This window comes from Chroicocephalus ridibundus, chromosome 15, assembly GCF_963924245.1.
Source record: "Chroicocephalus ridibundus chromosome 15, bChrRid1.1, whole genome shotgun sequence".
NCBI classification, from domain to species: domain Eukaryota; kingdom Metazoa; phylum Chordata; class Aves; order Charadriiformes; family Laridae; genus Chroicocephalus; species Chroicocephalus ridibundus.
Window position 1 is genome coordinate 10,210,951 of NC_086298.1, and position 19,938 is coordinate 10,230,888.

At 43.8% G+C, this 19,938-nt stretch overlaps 1 protein-coding gene across 1 annotated transcript in view; it reads right to left on the minus strand.

The window, feature by feature from the left end:
• CCDC187 (coiled-coil domain containing 187) overlaps positions 1 to 19,115 on the minus strand; it is a 52,825-nt gene extending 33,710 nt beyond the window's left edge. Inside the window, exons 1-10 of the mRNA XM_063353429.1 lie at positions 18,975 to 19,115; positions 18,198 to 18,276; positions 9,774 to 9,817; positions 8,869 to 8,962; positions 7,699 to 7,768; positions 6,640 to 7,250; positions 5,127 to 5,279; positions 1,911 to 2,039; positions 687 to 1,432; positions 228 to 319 (exon numbers count right to left, since the gene is read on the minus strand). Of these exons, the coding sequence (XP_063209499.1) occupies positions 228 to 319; positions 687 to 1,432; positions 1,911 to 2,039; positions 5,127 to 5,279; positions 6,640 to 7,250; positions 7,699 to 7,768; positions 8,869 to 8,962; positions 9,774 to 9,817; positions 18,198 to 18,276; positions 18,975 to 19,115 (2,159 nt within the window). The remainder of the gene's footprint in view (positions 1 to 227; positions 320 to 686; positions 1,433 to 1,910; positions 2,040 to 5,126; positions 5,280 to 6,639; positions 7,251 to 7,698; positions 7,769 to 8,868; positions 8,963 to 9,773; positions 9,818 to 18,197; positions 18,277 to 18,974) is intronic.
• Positions 19,116 to 19,938: the final 823 nt, after the last annotated feature.

Sequence of the window (19,938 nt, forward strand, 5' to 3'; positions counted from 1 at the left end):
GTTTGCCTCAATCTGGAGAGCCAGAGCATCGCTGTCCTTCCACGCTCAAAAGCGCTCTCCGATGCTCCCGCATTCTGTAACTGGGGTAAGGCTGATTTTAAGGTTAGATAGGACAGTACAGTAGACCATTACTCTTATTTTTTTAGAGTTTACAACAGAATAGTATGAAAAGTCTGCAATGTGTGCTGAGAAAGAGGCTTTCTATGATGCCTTTTATGTCTGCGTACCTGCTTCTGTGATCTTTACTTAATAGAGTACATGGTGTTTTATCCACACAGGTCATGAAACTGCTCTCCAGGATTCCACCACTGATTTGCTCCTAAGACAGAAGGGACCATTAGTGTAAGCACTAAATAGCTAGGCAACATGAGGGTAATATTTGGCTTTTGTTCCACTTAATAATCAGTTTGTGTAACTGGAAAACTGCGTGCACAAAACAACAAACCTGTTCTTTTAGCTCAAGCAATGAAGATTTCCAGGCTTTTGACCCTGAAGTCAAGGGTTCCAGCCTTACTAATGAGCACAGCAGTTCTTGCCATAATTAGAAGTTAATTGCTTTATTCTTCCCGATAAAACTTTTTCTCCCTGGCATTTCAAAGCATTTGTATGAAGTGTTTCATCTCCTACATGGTGCTGTACTAATCAAGATTGGAGGGGTTTCAATCTGCCACTCCTTTACGACTTACTTGCTCAAGTTTAGGCTGCGGACTTTCTTTTGCAGATGCTGTTTCCCCAATGAACTTGCACAGCTGGTCAGAACACGTTTTCTTTCCAATAGCTTCTCTCTGTTTCCTGTATACTTCTTGCAGTCTCTTATTTCTCATCTCCATGGCCTGCACCAAAGACTTTTTCTTTTCTAGTCTTTTTTTCCTTCTTTCTTCATTCTTTCGTTGCATAAATTCCTGAACAATTTCAGGGCTGTAGGGGTGAGGTTTTTTAATGTTTACCCTCCTCTTTGAAGGGTGCTTAAGGTTTTCTTTCTCAGACCCTTTCTTTGCAGGGCTGCTTGAGCCTTTCTGTCTCTGAGATGTGCTTTTTCCCCTGCTGCAGCTTTCTAAGCGGCTGGGCTCGGCTCCATCTTCCATTAATGAAGATTGTGCCTTCTCCCCCCTGAAGGCAGAGGGAGTTATGCCCCGAGGTCCAGATGAAGGAGAATGCATCCCTGGGTATCGCTGCAGAACTTCTACCTTTCCTTTTGCAATGTCTTTCACGAGCCTGGTACGTCTGTGATCATCATGACACTGGCTTTGCAAATGCAGGTTCCTGAGTATTTGTTTTGTACCCTTGGTTGGTGCACTGCTGCCCCTTTCAATAGGCTTGCTGGGGGGCACCACATAGCTTTTGAATTCAGGGCTTTTCCCCACAGGTTCATTTCCCTTTTCTCTGGAGCTGTTTTCCATCGCTGGCATTGCTACAAATCCTCTACCAGGTTCTGTGGGAAGCATTTTGAAAAAACAGTGGCGTTATTACTTCAGAGATGTATCAATTCCTGTATCCTGCATCTCAAAACCTGCTTCCTATTATAGGTCTGAGGCCTATTTGCATGTGTAGCCAAGGCTTGTATGTCTGTTGTAAAATCTGCAACGCCCTAAGGAGAAGACAAGTCCGTAAATGCAAAATTTGAAGTTGCAATGGCCATTTGTACAAATGATGTGCAGTTTGTGGCCCTTCAGAATTTAATATATATGGGCAGTGAAACCCTTTATCTCATAAACCTCTTGTGCTTGTCAGTGTCGCACAATGAGAACACAGTGGCCAGCTTCAGCTGTTGGTAGACCCAGGGAAGCTGTGTCTGGCAAACCAACCCAGCTAAAGAGCAGAGTGTGCTACTATGTGCAGGACGTGATGCTGATGCTGTATCTCTTTCTTTGTGTGCCAAAACAACTAGTGTAGTAGAGAGGCAACTGTACCAAAGGTATTTGCTGTGGTCTGCTCTTCAGCTGTGCTCCTCAGATTTGGAAAAGTAGGAAGTGGACCAAGCAACTTTCTCGCTAACTTCTGACCTTCTCTCCATGCAGAAGCACCAGGTAACTTTGCACCTGAAACAAAGGATTTGTTAATTAAACCCTCACATTTTCTTTGCAAGAAAATTGTAACTCTATCATAAATCTTTTTAATGGCAGTTTCCAGGATTCACACTCAAGGTGTGGGGAGATCTAAAAAGTTTCAGTCAGAGCAGGCTGAAACAAAAAGTTGATGCTACTTTGATACCAAAAAATTTTTAAAGGGCTCAAACTTTGGAGGCTGTCACTCTGCTAGTGTCTATTCACCGACTGACAGAGAGCTGGTTCATGAATCAGTTGAGGGCAACACATGAAGGTTCAGTGATTTCCTAAGGCTTTACCATTAACATTTATATAATTTAACAGTTGTAGCACGTTCACACAGTTCTTACAAGCTTTACCCAGAAGCCATTGACTCCCAGAGTTCTCAAGAACACTCAGAGGAGGTCGGGACGTTGATCTGAGAGCGTCATAGAGCTTTATTCTATGACGGCAGCTGCAGACAGCTGGTACTTACTGGGTACCAGCAGATTTGAGAACTGGAGGGAAGGGGATAAGAAAAATGTGATTTTCCTTGTGATTACTTCAAACTCACTAGAGTAATTCATTTTTAAACTGGTGAGAATCAGCAGGATGCAGTGTGGAAGAATCAATGAACGACAGAGGACGAGAGACAATGTATAATGCAAAAATAAATGATACAGTATGCAGCACAAACAAATGATTCTTGCTTAATAGGTGGTGTCACATAATGGACAATATTTATCACTGTTTTACTTCATGATTTCAGATTGCATTCACAGCATGCCAGTACTTGCACTGGCATAATTATGTATTTATTGCAAACAGAATCATAGAATGGTTCAGGTTAGAAGGGACCTTAAAGATCATCTAGTTCCAACCGCCTTGCCATGGGCAGGAATACCTCCCAGTAGACCAGGTCGCTCAAAGTCCTGTCCAACCTGGTCTTGACCACTTCCAGGGATGGGGCATCCACTACTTCTCTGGGCAACCTGGGCCAGGTTGTCCAGCAGCAGGTGACTAAACAGGTACTTATTTGGTTTTTGCATGGAAATCCTCCCCACCAAATTCTCTCCCAATAAAAATATTCAAGTTTTTTATTTTAAATAAAAGATTTTGCTCTTAAGTCAGTATCATCCTCAGTTCAAAGATGTGGTTCAGTACTCAGTCAACTGACCGAGTCAAGCTTTTCTAGCTTCTGTTCAGTAAACCTGTCGGTGGGCTGAGCTGACTGTGCAGCATCTCTGAGAATCATCTGTTGGACACAAAGCACTTTTAGAGACTGACTGGTTAATGGGATTGTCCTGAGATTCCCCTTTGCTTTGTGAACAACAGCTGTAAGGCAACATTGCCTCCGCTAACAGCCCTGGGCTCCGTACCATGGCCACTGGAGGAGTCACAGCCACCTACATCAGCAGAATTTGCAGCAGACTCTGAGATGTTCTGGAGGCTCATCTTAATCGTGCGGTTTAGGTCATGACATAAGAGAAATTATGTTTTTCAGACAAGGAATAACTTCACTCTCTGTAGGGCTGAAATCACTTCTTACAATCACGTGGACTTAGTTGGGATGCCTTCAAAGGGATTATTCACTTGACCTGTGCTCTTTGGTGTTTGACAGCAGGAAGCACGGATGGAATTGCCAAAATTTGTTGGACTTGGGACAGCTGAGATCCATCAGTGTTTTTAATGAAACACCTTGCTGTATTACTTTGTTTTCTAGTTTAGCACTATTAAAAATGCAGGATGTATTTATTTCTATGCTGTCTTAGTTTCTCTGAATGCAACTGACAAATTAATATGTAGATCTAACAGTCTTCACTTCACCATCTTGCCTGATTTCAATTAAATCTTTTTTTTATCTACACAGTGTTTATTAACTACAGAAACTATGATGCTAAAGTTCACGAGCAGTCTGTATTCCTGATGAAAACACTTGCTAGAAGGAAATTTTTTGATTTAAATATCCTCCTGTTTTTTCCTACCTATGAACAGATGAATATTTTATAGCTGTTGTGACTTAATTTTTTGTTAACTACAGCAAATTTATAATTCATCAAATTCCTGAGTACTCTGGCTCTGACCTCTGCCCCTCATTCATCTCTTTGTAGCCCTGCCTTGGCTCTTTCACTGACAGAAACTAATAGCCAATAAAGACACCATGACACTGGCAGTTACAATGATGAATGCTTCATGTGGCATGGTCTTATTATGACCCACTCTCAGAGGAAGATCAAGCCATTTTTCAAACAATCCACTAAAACAAAAAAAAAAAAAAAAAGGAGGGAGAAGGAAATTATTATATATTTCATGCATTTTAAATAGTACTTAGGTAGCAGAGCACATGATGCCACTATGGTCATAATTTCATCTGCACAGCATTAGATAGCTTGGATTTTTTTCTTTCTGTTTCACACAAGTTACATATCTAGTACCTTGGCTAGTGTAAAATGCAACCACTTTGAGTGAGCAGTGCCCGTAGCACTTCCGCTACTTGCCTTGCTCCCCACAAAGCCTGAATGCAACTATTTCCGATGCAAAGTTAAAGGCGTAAAATTGCACCAGGAATGAAAATCTGCACTTAGACATACCAGTCAAAGTAAACTGAGAACTAGTGACTGGGATTCCTGTTCCTGCTATTGACTTTGTAGTAAGGCTGTGGATGATTCATCTGACTTTTCACTACTTTGATTCGGTCCCTGTTTTGCAGGCCAGGAAATCCCTGCCTTTTGGTGGCCCTCTTAATTCATTAGGAAACACAGAACTGAATAAGTGACAGACAGCTCTTCCCACCTCGGCCGTATGGCTTATTTTTCAGTGACAGAAAGTGGTATCAGGTGGCCAGTCTGACACCGCATCCGGGGGCCTCAGCACAATTGACCAGCAGCTAACCTAGACATCAAGCCTTGTGTCCTTGTGCTGGCAGTGGTCATCTTCCGCCTCCTTGAACAAATGCTGATTTTTATCTGTTCCCTCAATGGTTTTCTTTGTTTCCTGCTTGGTATAACTAGGCCCTGGTCCCTGACTGCGGATCCTAGGATTTGGTATTATTTTAATAACCAGCTAAAGATTTTGGCAGGTGAGTGCTCAGATGCCACTGACCTCCAGTAGTTTTGTCCATCAATTTGTGTAACTTCTCATGATTTTCATCCTTACATTTATCTTTCACTGTTCTCTCCAGAGCAGAGGACTTGGGTGAAGGCTGCCTCTGGCTTTGCATTTGAATTCTCCGTGCTGAGCTTCTCTCTCTTTGGTCTTTAATCAGAAGGGAAAAAAAAAATACATAAAAGAATTAGTATGCAGCTAAAATCAAACTGCAGACATGACTGCTGTCACCAAACCCAGAGAAAAAAAGCAAAGCAGAAGCAGGCTTCCTAGGCCAGGCTGCAGATATCTGACAGAGGTAATATCTGGCAAAGCAGCTGGGACACTTTTTTCAATGGTAAAGTACAGTCAGACAAACTGAACAAGCTGCATCCGAACCGAGTGTCTGGACCTGTTAATCCTCAGCCTCAGAGGCTGCCTCTGTTCTGCGAGTTGAACTGTTTGGTATTTCCCTAACTCAGTTATGTAAAATGATCTGGGATAAAACCAACCTAAACTAGCCTTCCCCCCGAGCATGTTCAGAAGAGGCTCAGCAGGGATTGTGGCTTTGGCTCCTGGGTATTAGGAGGGGTAACGCTGCGCAGTGATGACAGAAATTGCTGCCTGATTCAGCTGAAAGGGCGAGACGGCAGCACGGATGTCTGCTCCCACAGACCCAAGGTGAGCGCCATAAAATACTTCCATACATTGTTGTAAAAGGTGATTTGGAGCAAATCTAAGCCCATGGAAGCTGGTGGTGTGTGACAGGGATCATAGTGCCCAATGAATTAATGCTAATGCTATTATAGCAATAAGATTTATTATGTACAGCTTTTCAGCTCGTCTGCTCTAGTCTAATATACCCTCAGTAATCCCCCGTTGGCCGAAAAGACTGCCAAGAGGGCAGGCTAGTCAGGCTAGCCGTAGGCAGCCCTTGCTCTTCGAGTCCATGTGTTACTCACAGCAACCTGAGATCTTAAATCACCCTAAACTAAAGTGACAGCTGTAGATGAATGGTACTTCAGCCCCAAATTTAGCAGCAAAGCAGGATAAGGAAGTCTAATAATATTTGCTTTCAGATCGACACTAGTTCCACTGAATGAACCGTTAAATCCCCTGTAATGCCTCTGAACTACAGAATTCCTGCGTTAAATACCTGTGATGCCTCTCCAAATTACTGTGCTGCTATTTCCCATTTCATGCTTTATATCTGGCAAAAGGAAGAATGAGGGAGGAAAGGGGAGAAAAGAATATATTTGCAGCAAATTCTTTCCTATTTTGTGGAAAGAAATTTATAAATTTGTGCGTGCTGGGGAGTAAATTCACTGGAGGAGTGAACTCAGTAAGCAGGCTGATATGTATAGCACAGGGAGGTTTACAGCTCCCCCAAGGGCTGCAGAAGTAAATGAATTTATCACATGAACACGGTTGCTGCCTAACATAAACCAAAGTGTGAGGTGGAAGCTGTGGGGTTGGTTATTCAGCACTGCTAGTTTCAGCCTTTCTCCATAGATGCCAGACTACTACTGACCTCTGTAAGCTGGAGCAGGAGGAGCAGACGCCACTTTGCACACCTTCCTCTTCAAGGGTCTTTTTTGTGGTGGCTCTTTAGCATAGGCAGAAGTCAGGCACTTCTGCTCCTGAGAGGCCGCTTGCTGCTTTTGCTTCTGCTCCTGGATTCTCTTCTTGAGTTGTTCTAACTTCTTTTGGGGTGATTTCTTCCACAACTCTTCCAGCTTCTGATCACTGGGCCTGCTGGCTGATGGAAGGTGGTATGTAGGAAGCAGGACAGCCATGGGCATGGGAGCATTGCTCCGGCTGCCATGTGGGACAGCTGAGAACAGACTGCTCCCTGCGGGGGAGCGAGGTGGGTGATGCAGACAGCAGGGAGATTTTTCCCTTTCTACTGCGCGACCTCTTGAATCTGACTGCTCCCTGAAATTGTCCCATCTTGGTCTGTACAGGCTCTTTGCAGGAGATCGTGTCCCAGCTGTGCTTTCACCACCCTCAGCCTCCCTCCTGGCAGGGCTGCATGGTGCTGAGCAGGAGTCGCCCCAGGAGGAGAGAGGGGTCATTCTGGATGGGCTCTCAAGGAAACAGGTCTGTGACCAAGCAGGGGAGAGAGCAGCACAGTTTCCCTTTCTTAAGAACAAGAAAAACAAGACTGAACATGTAGAGTGTATTATTAAATTATTCAATAGACAGCTAATATGAGTGACAGCTGAATTTCTAGAACATGCTCCTATGGTGATCTCAGTGTCTCCACAGGATCAGCGTTTTGCCAATTACCAAGAGTTTGGTAAATGCAGATAATATTGGGAAAATACAAAGTGAACCATGGTCTGATAAGAGTTATTACAAGCATGGGCAGACAGACACAGAGAACTGATGTCAGGCCATCGGCGTGTTCCACTGTTTTATTGGTCAGCATTTCCGAGGGTGAAATTGTCTGGTGACTTTTTCTTTTTTTCTAATAAATAGTAAGGTGCTAAACTTTTTCTGAAGTCCTACATCCCAGAATTTTAAATCCTTTTACGTGTGCCTATGCTTCCTCATCCGCCAAGTGCTGTACATTAAGATTGTTATTTACCTGCAGGCTGGAGGAATCTCATTGCTCTTTTTCTCATTCATAGCTGTTTCATCTCTGTTCCTCTCCCCATCTACAGTGTAGCAAAATTATGTCAATATCAAAATGTCAAAAAGGTTCCTTAACCATTAAATTAAACCAGTTCATTTTACTGGGGACTATTCCCCAACCAAATCTGTCTCTTCAGACACCTGTGTACAATTTCCTTCACACTTGGTAACGAGCCTGCCAGCATTGCAGTTCTGGGGTGGAAAAGTGAGTTTGTCCTTTGGTGTAAAAATCTCTGTGAACACTGTCTCCATGCCACCCAGGCCTGTGGGGCAGACTGAGGATTTGGTTACTAGCTTGCACAGAAACCCACGCTACCTTTAGTACCCTGTGTCCCAGCTATTTGAGTACATGGCGTTAAAATGTGCTCCACCAGGTCACGTCGTGCCCCGTGTCATTTAAACCCAGTGACAAACATTCATCTCATCTTTCCTTCCCTTTTTCAAATGGCTTGGGAGCAAGAGAAAAGATTTACATGCAAAAATCTTCTAACAGATCAACTCAACACACCTCTCTTGCTATCCTTGTTACCGCGACCGGGGTCCAGGCAGTGGGCCATCTCCATGAGCCTGGTACAAAGCCCTACTGCGTATAGAGGAAATAGCACCCATAAATATTAAAGGCTGGCAGCTTAAACTGTTCCCAGACAATAAACCATCTCAAAACAAAATACCCAGCAGATACAGAAATAAAAACAAGTGAAGTCTTATTAGTTTTTAAGAGTCTTGTGTAATTTCGTTCAATTTCCTGCTTTTTTCTTGTCCCACTTTGTCTTTTAGAGATGATTTGAAACATATTATGTATTTTGTGCAAAATTAAATAAACAAAATTCTGTATTTACATCACTTCAGTTATCTCTAGAAAAAAAACCCTCAGAGGTCAGGCACAAGTGGCTTTTCCTTCGCTGTAGCTGGTGGGTATTAATGCTGCAGCTTTTGCCTGAACTTTCTCCAGCAAGGTGTGACTCCTGCATTGTGAAATTCTTCTGGGAGCATTAGCAGATAGCTGAAAATATACACTTTCTTCAATAGAAGAGGACCTTTCACCATCTTTTAACACCTTCCCTTCCCTCTAGCACCAAAGCAGTCCCCTGTCTCAGCAGTTTCCCAGTAACTCAGAACTCACCAAAGCTTTTTTCATGCCAAAGCTTTCTTCTGGCTGCCTGTGATTTGGCACAACTCCACGTTTGATGATAAAATTTGTTTTCAATCCTTTGTAGCTGTGAAAAGGCAGATTTTTCTTTTGAAGGGAGACATATGTTTTTTTTCCATGGTAGCCTTTTGCTGGCATACACTGCGTCTCTGATTAATTTTGCAGCTCCTAGTTACTCTGTAAATACTGGCATGTCTGAGCATGTTCCATGTGGTATTTCCTACAGTTGGAAAGAATGCAATTGACTGGGGAGATAAGAGGTGAAATCACCTCTCTCCATTATTTACACTTTGTATGTATGTGTGCCTCAGGTTTTTACCAGAGCTGCTCTGATGTTTTTAAAAACAGCATAAGCTGGAAGTAACCCCAGCCGACAGTAACTTAAATAGTGTGATACAAGTGTCAGGCCTTGACTGCGCGAGCAACACTGCATGATTTAGACAATATGCATTCATGCAAGTAATTTCACTGTTACGATTGCAGCTGCTGTGCCTGCTATAAAAATTATTATGTTTCCTATGAAGAGGACAATAAGACAGGGAGAATTCAGAGGATGTCCCAGCTCAGTGTCAGCTATTATTCTGCTCAGGCCTTCAGTCACAAGCAAGGCAAACCTTCAGCTGTTCTTGTCATTAATTTTGAAGAGTGTTGTGAAATTTGGTAAGGTTCCTTGCTTTTCTCTTTATCCTCTTTTTGTCATTTAGCAAATGATTAAAGAGGTTATATGTTCATTGCGAAAGAACAAACAATCACTTTACATTATATCCATGAAGGAAAACTCTATGGAGGTGATGCACAGGTAGCAACAGATACACAGATGCACAGATACAGAGCGATAAAGGATATGTGACAGCAAGTGTTCCCTGAACCGCCCGTACCACTGCTTTGGCTTTCAGAAGACTCTTCCAAGCCAAGGCCACATCTGTGGAAGCGAGAGATAAAAGATATGTTTTAGCATCTCTTCACATGTGTCTTCACTATAGACAATAGAGGTTTCTGTTAGAAAGCAGCATGAAATGGGGAATTTTGGTGCTGCTGTAGGAGCTACAAGCACAGTTACAAAACTGTCCAACGCTCTCCAAACTTCAAAATATTTGTTCCATTGTGTCTGAAGTCATGCAATCCAGATTAAACTAAGCACTAAAGTCTTTCAGTAGGAGATAAATCCTTGGTTTAAAATAAAGTTATCCAAGTCTTTGCTATGACTGTACAGAGGAAAATGGAGGCTCATTATCCACATACCAGATAGAGGATCTGATTCTCCAGATGCAAAACTGTTATCCATCTTTCAGCTGTGCTAGGGCTCTGCTTACTTGATATCCACGTCTGAAATAACCATGTGAAAGGAATAGTCATTGCTGCCCTTTGAGAACAGCCTAGGTCATTTTTATGCCTTTTTTTTCTCATCTACAATTGCCCATAAAGACCCTCATAATTCACATTTCTGTGGTGTTTGCAAATGTTACCTGTTATCATTAATTTTCTCAGCCTAGTGAGGGAGTCTCGGGGAGAGACAGGGATATGACACAGTTGGTAAATGTCCTGCTCTGGGTCAATACACCCTGAAGAGCTGCCCTGGGTGCTCAGGAGTCAGCGCGCTCACTTGAGGCAACAACTGTATGATCAGAGAGTCAAGGAAGTCAGCTCCCTCCCACGCCCCCCTGTTACTGCCTGGTTAACACTTACCTTTTGAAGCCTTGTCCACGCATGGAACAAAGTGTCCACCTAGGAGCTGTACAAAAGCACCTAGAGAAGCGCTCTAGAGATGATCTGTGCAGTCTTTCTACAGTGGCTAGTCCCAGAAGCCACTTCCAAAGGGAGATGTGAGAAAGATCTCAGCATTGAACATCCCAGTCGATGCTCCTTCCCTGGGCTGAGCCACCCGCAGACACCAGCTCCCTGGCACCAGCTGGGAATGCAGAAGTTCCTCTGAAACAAGTACCAGGTCAGTTCCTGCCCTGCCCATGAGAGCTGGGAGGCACAGGAGGATGTCCAGCAGAGTCCCACCAGCCCAGCCAGACATCAACCGCTGCCACACCTTTGTTTGAGCCCCTCTTTGCAGGGCGACAGTAGCGACAGCACAGGGAGAGGCTGTTAGGAACAGAGGAGAAAACAAACAGCAACAAGAGGAGCCTGAAGGCTGATCTCAGTTTGCAAACATGTGGCAAGAAGCCAGCAGCTTTCTTGACAAGCCCTTGCGTCCTTTCCAGGGCGTCTGGCATCCTGGCGATGAATGCTCCCGGGGCTGGATGGCTGCAGAAGAGAAGGCAGGGCAGTGGAGGGCAGCAACCAACCTGGGAGCCAGATGGAAGCAGGTCTGCAGTTTAGGGATGGAGAGAGAATATGGTGTCAGAGCAGGGGGAGAAAGCAAACCTATTTGAGTCCTCATCACAGGGCACCTCCCCTCATTGCAGGCACCTCTTGTCATCCCAGGGCACCTTCCTCCGTGGGCTCATACAGCCTTTGATCCTCTTGTCAGCAGCACTCTCTGTCACACCCAAATCCCTGGTCTCAAGAGATCAGGGGGCTAAATTCTGAGTTCTAAGTATTGGCTTTTATTTAGGGAAGAATAAAAAAAAGGGGGGGGGAGGGTTCTGGTCTTTGTGATTATAAAGAAAAGCTTGAGAACATAAAGTAAGTGTACACTAAAGTCTCAGATAAGGCTTTTCCACCTTTGTGGGTGTCACTTTTTTTAAGTGTCACAGTTCTTAAGTTCTTAAAATCTGGGGGTGACCATTCTGGTTCTTCAGGTCTTGCTGTTCTTACCCTCCCATTTCGGATTAACCAGAGGGAACAGTCTATTCAGCAAACAGCAGAGGGCAAACTCAGCTCACAGACAGGAGATGAAGCACTCGCAGTGCTGGGAGGCTCCAGGCCCCAGTTTCCGCCAGGACAACCCAGAAGAATGGCGGTTGTCACCTTGGTCAAAGACAACCCAGAATGGCTAGCAGCAGAAAAACCCTTGCTATAGCAGTGATTCACGCCCCTCTTCGTTTTCATACTCAGCCTTTTCACAGAGCATCTTTCTGATGGGCTTCAATGGGTAGTGACATCCTGGACTGAGGCCTGACAGTACATTTCTTAAACTCTCCTGAGACTAGGGCTGCAAACAGCTAAGCATCCCTTAAGGCATTTCTCAGTTGGTGAATTTGCCGTCTGTTTGCATGCTGCCCTTGTATTGCTTTGGGAGACCTTGTTTCTGCAGCTACTTTGCCCCAGAGTTACTCACAGCTAATTTCTGCATCTGTGGTTAACAACCAAAACTACTACAGTCGACAGGTAATGGCCAAGACTTAGACTGATCATTCAATGCTCCTTCTCTTCCTTGGTTGGATGGTCCTTGGACATTGGTTTCCTGTGAAATTTTTCCATTTCTGAACTGTAAATTTGCTTCCCACAAACATCCTCTCGTATATGCTGAAATCCTGCAGGTTCCAAGGCTATAGTTGCCATTGGCTCAGATATTCATGGAAAGCGTGTGAATACGATAAAGACAAACAAATAGGGATAAAACTCATTTCTTGTTACCCTACAGCAGCGGCCATCACTTACCGCTGTTATGGGTTGAATTTCAGTAAGTACCCTGAGAAGAGGCTTTGTATCCTCTTCTAGGTCCCACCTCACTGCAAAGCAGACTAATGTGCTGTTTCACCAGCATTTTGGTTTATATTGAATCTGGCGCTTTTTTCTGGTTTATGCCCTCAATTATTTGTTCATGCTTTATAATTCTACAGATTTGCTTTCAGCAGCAATGTCAGTATTGTAAGCGTCCGTTATTACTGGAAAGTACTCAGATGGTGAGGCAAGATACCGACACCACATCCTTTCATGTTCATGGATCCCTGTGGTCTCTAGCGAAGTTCTCTTGAAGAAACAGCCTCAGACTGCTAATCTAATAAATGTCACTGCAGTCTGTGCTCACATATCCCCAGCATTTCAGCTTTTCAAGTCTAACCAAACAAGGAATTCCTGAGCTGCAGACTGGAGTCGCCAAGTTCCCATTTTAAGCTGCCCCAAGCCAACGTTTTGGCCTGATTAGAGGTTTCAGTGCTAGGAATGCCGAGCTTGTTCAAGAGGGGAGCCACAGCTATTCAGGGTATGCAAATGATAAGAGCCCTAATTGCAGTCTTCGGGTTCACAGGCAGCCGCTGTGCCGAGTGAACTGGTCCACCGAAGAGAGAACAGTAATGTGAGACCTCAGCACTGGGAGGGCGACTTTCAGTGAAGATTTGGTAAGATGGGAAACTGCGACAGTAACGAGGAAAGCCCAGGGCTGGTCCCAGCCTGCCGGGTTGGTGGAGGAGCCAAGTGGAGCAGGGATGCACGTGCTGTGACAGGCAGAGCTTTCGGCTGCATGCCTCAGGCAACGCTTCTCAAGTCCCTCAGGTCGGACTGGCATCTATTTTGGCACCGTTTTTTCTCACCAAGCTGTTGGAGCTAACAAGAGCCAGGAGAGTGACAGATTGCCAGCGTGTTATCCTGCACATCTTGGAGTGTTAGACCACAAATCTGCTGAGAGATGAAGTGAAACCTATCGTTGGGCCAAATCCCACTTCTGCAGTGTGTGAAACTCCCAAATCAGGGAGACAAGTGTGAGCCGAGGCAGATAGGAGAGAATCCATTTGGGTTTGTATTTTAGGTCTGTGTGAGCAAAATGAGCCAGTCACGTACGGTTCTGGGCTGCTGACTCCACAGCTCCTGTCACATGGAACTAAGACAGAATCAGGCCCCGTGTTTTCACTCATATGGCATTTATGATGCATCAGCCCTCAAACATTGAATTTCCCCTACAGAGGTACTCATGCTGCCTCCTACGAGTTTTAGCAAATTAGACTACAGGCATACCCAGTGGAGGTTTTACAAAAGCCATTTTAGGCTTTTTCTGGAAAGGATATTACAAAATTTCTTGCAGCTAAGAATCTGCCAAGAGAGATGCTGCTAGCCCATCGCGTGGGATCATCCCACGAAGAGCATATTGTCCAGATACGAGTCTCTGCTTTTCCCCAACCAGCAGTTTCTGCTACCGTTGTACTTGTATGCGCAATGATGAAGTGGGACAAGAAGTGCCCAGCTCTGCCACACTGTGGCACTCTGAGCTTCAGCGTGGTTTTCTGGTGGTTTTGGAAGGCAAAGGCAAGCGGGTTTGGTAATTGCTCAACCCCACTCAAGGCTGTTCGGGGTCTGGAGGTTTGTTTGACATGGTTCAGGCTGCAGGCTCACCTCCCAGAGGCTTCAGTTGTGCACTGTTGTGCACTGTCACTGTTTAGGAAATACTTAAACCAACAACCCACAAGACCTAGCAAAATTCAGGAAGTGCACATGTATGTGAACAAACACCAGAAATTCCTCCCAAGTCTCCGTGTTTTCAAACAGCTGCATATGGTGCAGCAATATTTTTGTGCCCACCAGATATACTCCAAGGATCTTATTAGCAATAATTCGCAGCTCTGGTGGGCACACTGCTTTTTTTCTCTTGATGGTTTGCTCTGTATGCCGTGCTTTGTGAGAGTGTTGGGAGTCCCCTCACTTTTGGGAAATATGTCCAGCTAAAAGGAAAGGAAATGGTACTTGTTTGTTGGGTTTTTTACAGTGCCTGACTAAGAATTTTACATTGTAAACCACTTTTCACAGCAATTCTCAGTTAGCAAACAATCAAAGCACAAATCTAGACTTCGATTGCAAGCTGGATGTGACATGAATTTTGTAGTAAGCATATGGTGGGAAGAGACAGCTGATAAAAAAAAAGTCTACTGATCTGAAGTCTGACAGCCAAGGGCCAGTACCGCACCCACTGAAATCTGTGACAAAACACAAGCTGAAGTTAAAAGGGACAAAGATGAAGACACTTAATAAATCAGGGTTTGATTTGAACGTGCAAAGAGCTTAGGGTTGACCACTACATATTGAAGTAATCCTTAAGGGTACTTATCTCTCAAATCAGCAGCATAATAAGACTGAGATAAATGGTTCCTGAGATAAGACACAAATTTCTTCCTCTGCAGGTAATGTTGTAAAACAGCAATATTCATGTAAAACACTCAGAGATACAGAAGGAGGAGTGACCCTGGCTGCAGAATTTTTGCTGGAACCACTGATCTCATTTCTTTTTTCTTTTATTCCTAGCAGCTCGTGCTGTTTCCCATGTTGTTAGGAATAAGCAGATATTTTTCCCATGGGCTGTGCCGTACACTGAGTTACTGAGTTGTACTGAGTGCTGTACAGAGAACTGCTCAAATGCAGGTGGGAGGCTACCATCAAGCTGCCCCAAGCCTAGGGAGGGATTTGATGCAGTGATTGCAGCCCGAAACACAAGGAAATATTAAGCTTGTGTTTTCCTATCGATGTCCTAAAATAACAAGAGTAATGTGTGTCAGGAAAGAACCAGACCTTCAGAATATCTGGCTGCTATTCTGCATGCCAAATGATGTCTGGAAAAGGCCGAGTGTTATCTTTATGTGCTAAGATACGTATAAGATACATATATCATCCAGTTATTGGGGGAAAGTGTGTTAAGATAGGAAATCGCTATCCATGGCCCACCATGGTCCATTTGAGTTTTTTTCCTATCAATAGGAGACTGTGTGAATGGAATCTGAAGTGAAGAAGGGTGGGAGGGTTGGGGGCTGCCTGCACTATGCAGCTGAACGTGGGAGAGTGCAGGATTGCCATGGAAACCCGCTATAGTAAATGGGGCTCTCCAGCTGCATGAGAGGATTTATAGCACCAAGCTGGGACTAGGCAATTTAAATCAACAATCTACAGGTAAATTGGCACATCATTTCCTTGCACATTGTCTCTGTGCATGGTAAAATGAAAAAGGCAGGGTAGGTGGGTGGGGAGAATTACAGCAGTATGAAGTTATGAGGTGTCTTAAAGCCTGACCTAAAACCCGCAGAAGCTGATGCAAAGATTCTTGCGGGTTTTGGTTGGGGCTGGACCAGGCATGCAGCGAGCAGGGATATGTTCCCTGTGCACCAAAACAGAGCAGAAGGCACAAGGATGCACCATACCTGTGCCCAACAAACTCAGAGAGGAGAAGCAGAGTCTGTTCCCTGCTTGCACAAGCCTGCAGATGGTAGAGCCCGCAGCTCAGGAACGCTGCCCGGTTTGTGCTTCTGGTTTGGAGCTGGGAAAGAGTGCATCTGTTAAAGACCCCCCAAACCAGCTTGTTACACCTACAAGTGAGACAAAGTGTGCTATAAGCCACAAACGGTGCTTCTGTAACAGGGGATCAGATGGTGGGGAATGATTTACTGTTTTCGGATTCTCCCATTTATTGACATTCAAGCACAGTGATATATGGAGTGGTATGAGACAGCAACAACATTATTTTTGCAGTGCTGCCTTCATCACCATACATTACCAAGACCTGAGTGACAGTGCCACATAATCTTCTCCTGGATCAGACACTGCACGCCTGTCTGATCCTGCTCCCAGCTAAGGGCAATGGTTAAATCTAACTTACATGGAACCACCATGGGGCCAGTGTGGTCATTAGCTCCTGCAGAACCTCATGCGCTTAAGTAACTTGCCTTGTTGTCATATCTAGTAACGGAGCTCAAAATCTCCTGACTTACCATGTGTCCTGGGCTTAGTGTGACTGGATTTAAATATGCAGTTTAGTACACACCTGGGTATATTTGTGAGGTTAAATATAAGAAAGAAAATTCCTTTTGAGCTGGAGAATACAGTGTCCTTGGCAGCAGACTCAAAGCTCTGTACACTCTGTGAGCGTGTTTTACTGTGGTCCACAGCTTTTTCTTCAAATGTTACTTTGTGCTGCTTCAACCTTTCAATAAAGCATCAAACAGCTACCAAGAATGGCATGATTTCACCCTTTTCCTTCAAGAAGAGTTTATGTTCAAAATCCAAATACTGTAATCAAAATCCAGGACAGAGGACTCCTGTCCTTCCTCTGCTGCCGCCTGTTTCTTTGCTGTCGAGTCCTGCCCACGCAGCAGATGCTGCCAGCCCGAGCTTCCACTTCCCTTTTGCATGTTTTCCTCTCTGTAGTGCTTTCCTTGGACCTTCAGTGGCTTTCCAAATCCCTCGTGCCACCTTTCAGTTCTTTATCTCCACTCATCAATTTGCAGGCCGCTAGTACCAGACCTGCATCATTTGCAAATTACATAGTGAGAAGCTTATCTAATTACCTCGGTAAAACCTCTCGGGCAGGCTAGTACATTGCGGTGTGTACAGACGCACCGTGACAGCCCATCTCTGATGCACAACATCTGTCTTGCATCGGAGCTGATCTGCTCAGTCCCGGTTGGGACACCAGTATGGGCAAATAGAAGAGGTAACAAGAGCAGAAGAGCTTTATATATCACACTTACTAAGAACAGTCCCTGGGGCCATCGACCCTCTGCTCGTAAATTCACCCAGTTTCCCCTTGATTATATTTGCTTTACCACTAAGTGCCAATCCAAAATATTGTCAATGGAGAAGTAGCAGGGTAAGCTAACACAACAGACTGCCTTTTGCCTTGTTACGCTCTGTCAAGTCAGGTTGCCCTCAGATTTGCCAGAGTTTCATTGCTGTCTCTCCTGGGATGCTAGACAGCACAGTCATTTAACCCCAGATCATTTATGACTGTGACTGGAATTTGTTTGTCTGGGCTTTTTTTTTTTCCCCGTCTCTTCAGATAATAATGTAAACCAGCAAAAATATTGCCTCATTATTGACAAAATTAATCTATATGAAGCTAAGTGCAAAGGAAAATAGATACTGGCTGCATACCCATCTCCAATGGAAAATAAACATAGCATATGTTTGAAGGCTAAATTCTCTGCTGATGTAAAGTGGTGTAGCCCTGTGCCAGTAAATAGAGCTGTCCCAGTTTATGTAAGTAGAGAAGCTGAGCCTGAGGAATTTCTGTTTGCTTGCAGCAAAGTTGGTGGGAGTGTTACTTCACTGAGAGAAAGAACAGATGCCGGACACCTGGAAATGATGGTCATTTAGGGGCTGAGCCCCTATAAGCACGGAGTACCACCACTACACAAGAATTTGCTAAGAAAATCTGGACTTGGTTATTTGGGCTGTCTGGTAGAAAGGTAATAAGTTTGTGGAGACCTAGATACAACATGAGTGAAATGTGCTGTCCTGTGCGTAGCCCAGACTGGGAGGATTCCCAGATGCCCCTTTTATGTTTCTATGACAACATAATTTAGCAGCTCTCAAGTGAAAGTCAAAAGCAGCAGCCAGGAGGCAGACACACTGTTCGGAGAAGCCAAGCCACTATCTTCATTCCCTTTGCTTTCCCAAGCAAAAGTGAGGGGGTGGAATCGTAAACGTAGACTAACACTGTGCTTTGCCACTCCCAAGCCCTCCATTCAGAATCAGGGCTCTGTTCTTTTCCAAGAGGCCAATGCAGCCTTCAGGCTGCAATCAACAAAGGACACAAATATTTGATCTCAACAGACAACCTGAGCAAATGTTAATATTCATTTTGTCCCTTAGGCAATGCAGGCTGTTAATCACATAGTATGATCAATACTGCAGTACATGTTACACTAAAAACACGACTTGCCTGTCAACCATAATGTTGAGATTTGCCAACCCAGGGAAAATATCAAATATCAGTAGATAAAACTGATCAATAGGTAAAACAAGAAGAGTGGTTTTACAGATAACAGAGCAGATTGTCTAATTAGAGTTCTGACATAACGCAAACACTCTCACTCAGCGAATGCTGCATCAGACCCACAACTTGTGTTTGAACTGCAGCATATTTAAACACCATTCTTACAGATAACAGCTAATGGAGGGTGCATGCGGTTCCTAAGAAGTTAGTTGTTCCACTGTTTAATTACCTATGTTTAAACATCACATCTTATTTCCAGTCTGAATTTGCCTAGCTGCAAGTTCTGGATGTGCCACTTTCTACTAGACTAAAAGCTTTCTATTCACAGAAATTTTCTTGTCTATAAAGTTAACTGTCACCTAAGATTAAGTCACACCTTAAAATTCACTTAAGCAACCTAAATTAATTGACCTGCTGATTTTGCATCACTCCTGTGATGCAAAAAACCCATCCTGTTATTCACGGTCTTTGCTACAGCGTTGCTTTGTGGTCTTACACTGCGTTTGTTAGCTCCCAGCACCCCCATAGCCTCTTCCCAGCCCCTTCGTTTCCACATGTGCATTTTCATCTTCTTCTTGCCATCAGCACTGCAGACGCAGTGATGTTTGGCTGTGCCGAAATCCAAGCTCCAAAGCATTCCCCCCTACCAAACAAACCAATCCCACCTCTCCCATTAATTGCTACTGTTCTTCTAAATTTCATTTTTTAACACGAATTTTACCAGTAATCTCTTTAAACTTATTCTCCAGATCATTGATAAAAATGTTGGATAACACTGTACCAAGAGCAAATCCCTTTGGACACATCAGAAATTCCTCCATCAGATAATTACTTTTAGATGCACGTTACCAAATTTTCCATCCATTTAATATAAGCTACATTGATTTTGTTGAGTACTATTTTTAATAGAATGTCACGCAAGATTAAGTCAACTGCTTTGCAGACATCTATTATGTCAGCAGAATTACCTTTATTAACTGAATTTATAATCTCCTCAAAAGAAAGATTGCTTGTTTGATGAGCAGTTTTCCGGTGCAAGGGATTGACATTCCACGACCCTTTTAAATGTGTCCTGTATTAGCATGGCAACAGTACTGGACTAATGAGGCTGAAATTACTTGAGTCACCACACTTACGTTTCTAAAATATTTAATTTCACTATTAGTCTCTTCTCAGACCTTTGAAACTTTCCTTATGTTCTGTTATTTGCTCAAAAATCAGCAGAGAGTGTGCTCTGTGCCAGTTATCAGTCCTAAAATGAGAATTTTTGCTTTTAGAAAATGCTGTGTAATGTTGCTATAATATCGTCCTAATATTCTGTTAGAATGATAAGAACAGACTTATCTTCAAGTGGAACAAAACGTAGAAAAAAAAATTGTATATCCTGCCATAAACACTTAGCAGAGTTGAGCTGTAAATGGTGGTGTTTTTTGCATTGGCTTTCATTGCTGGTTAAGAAA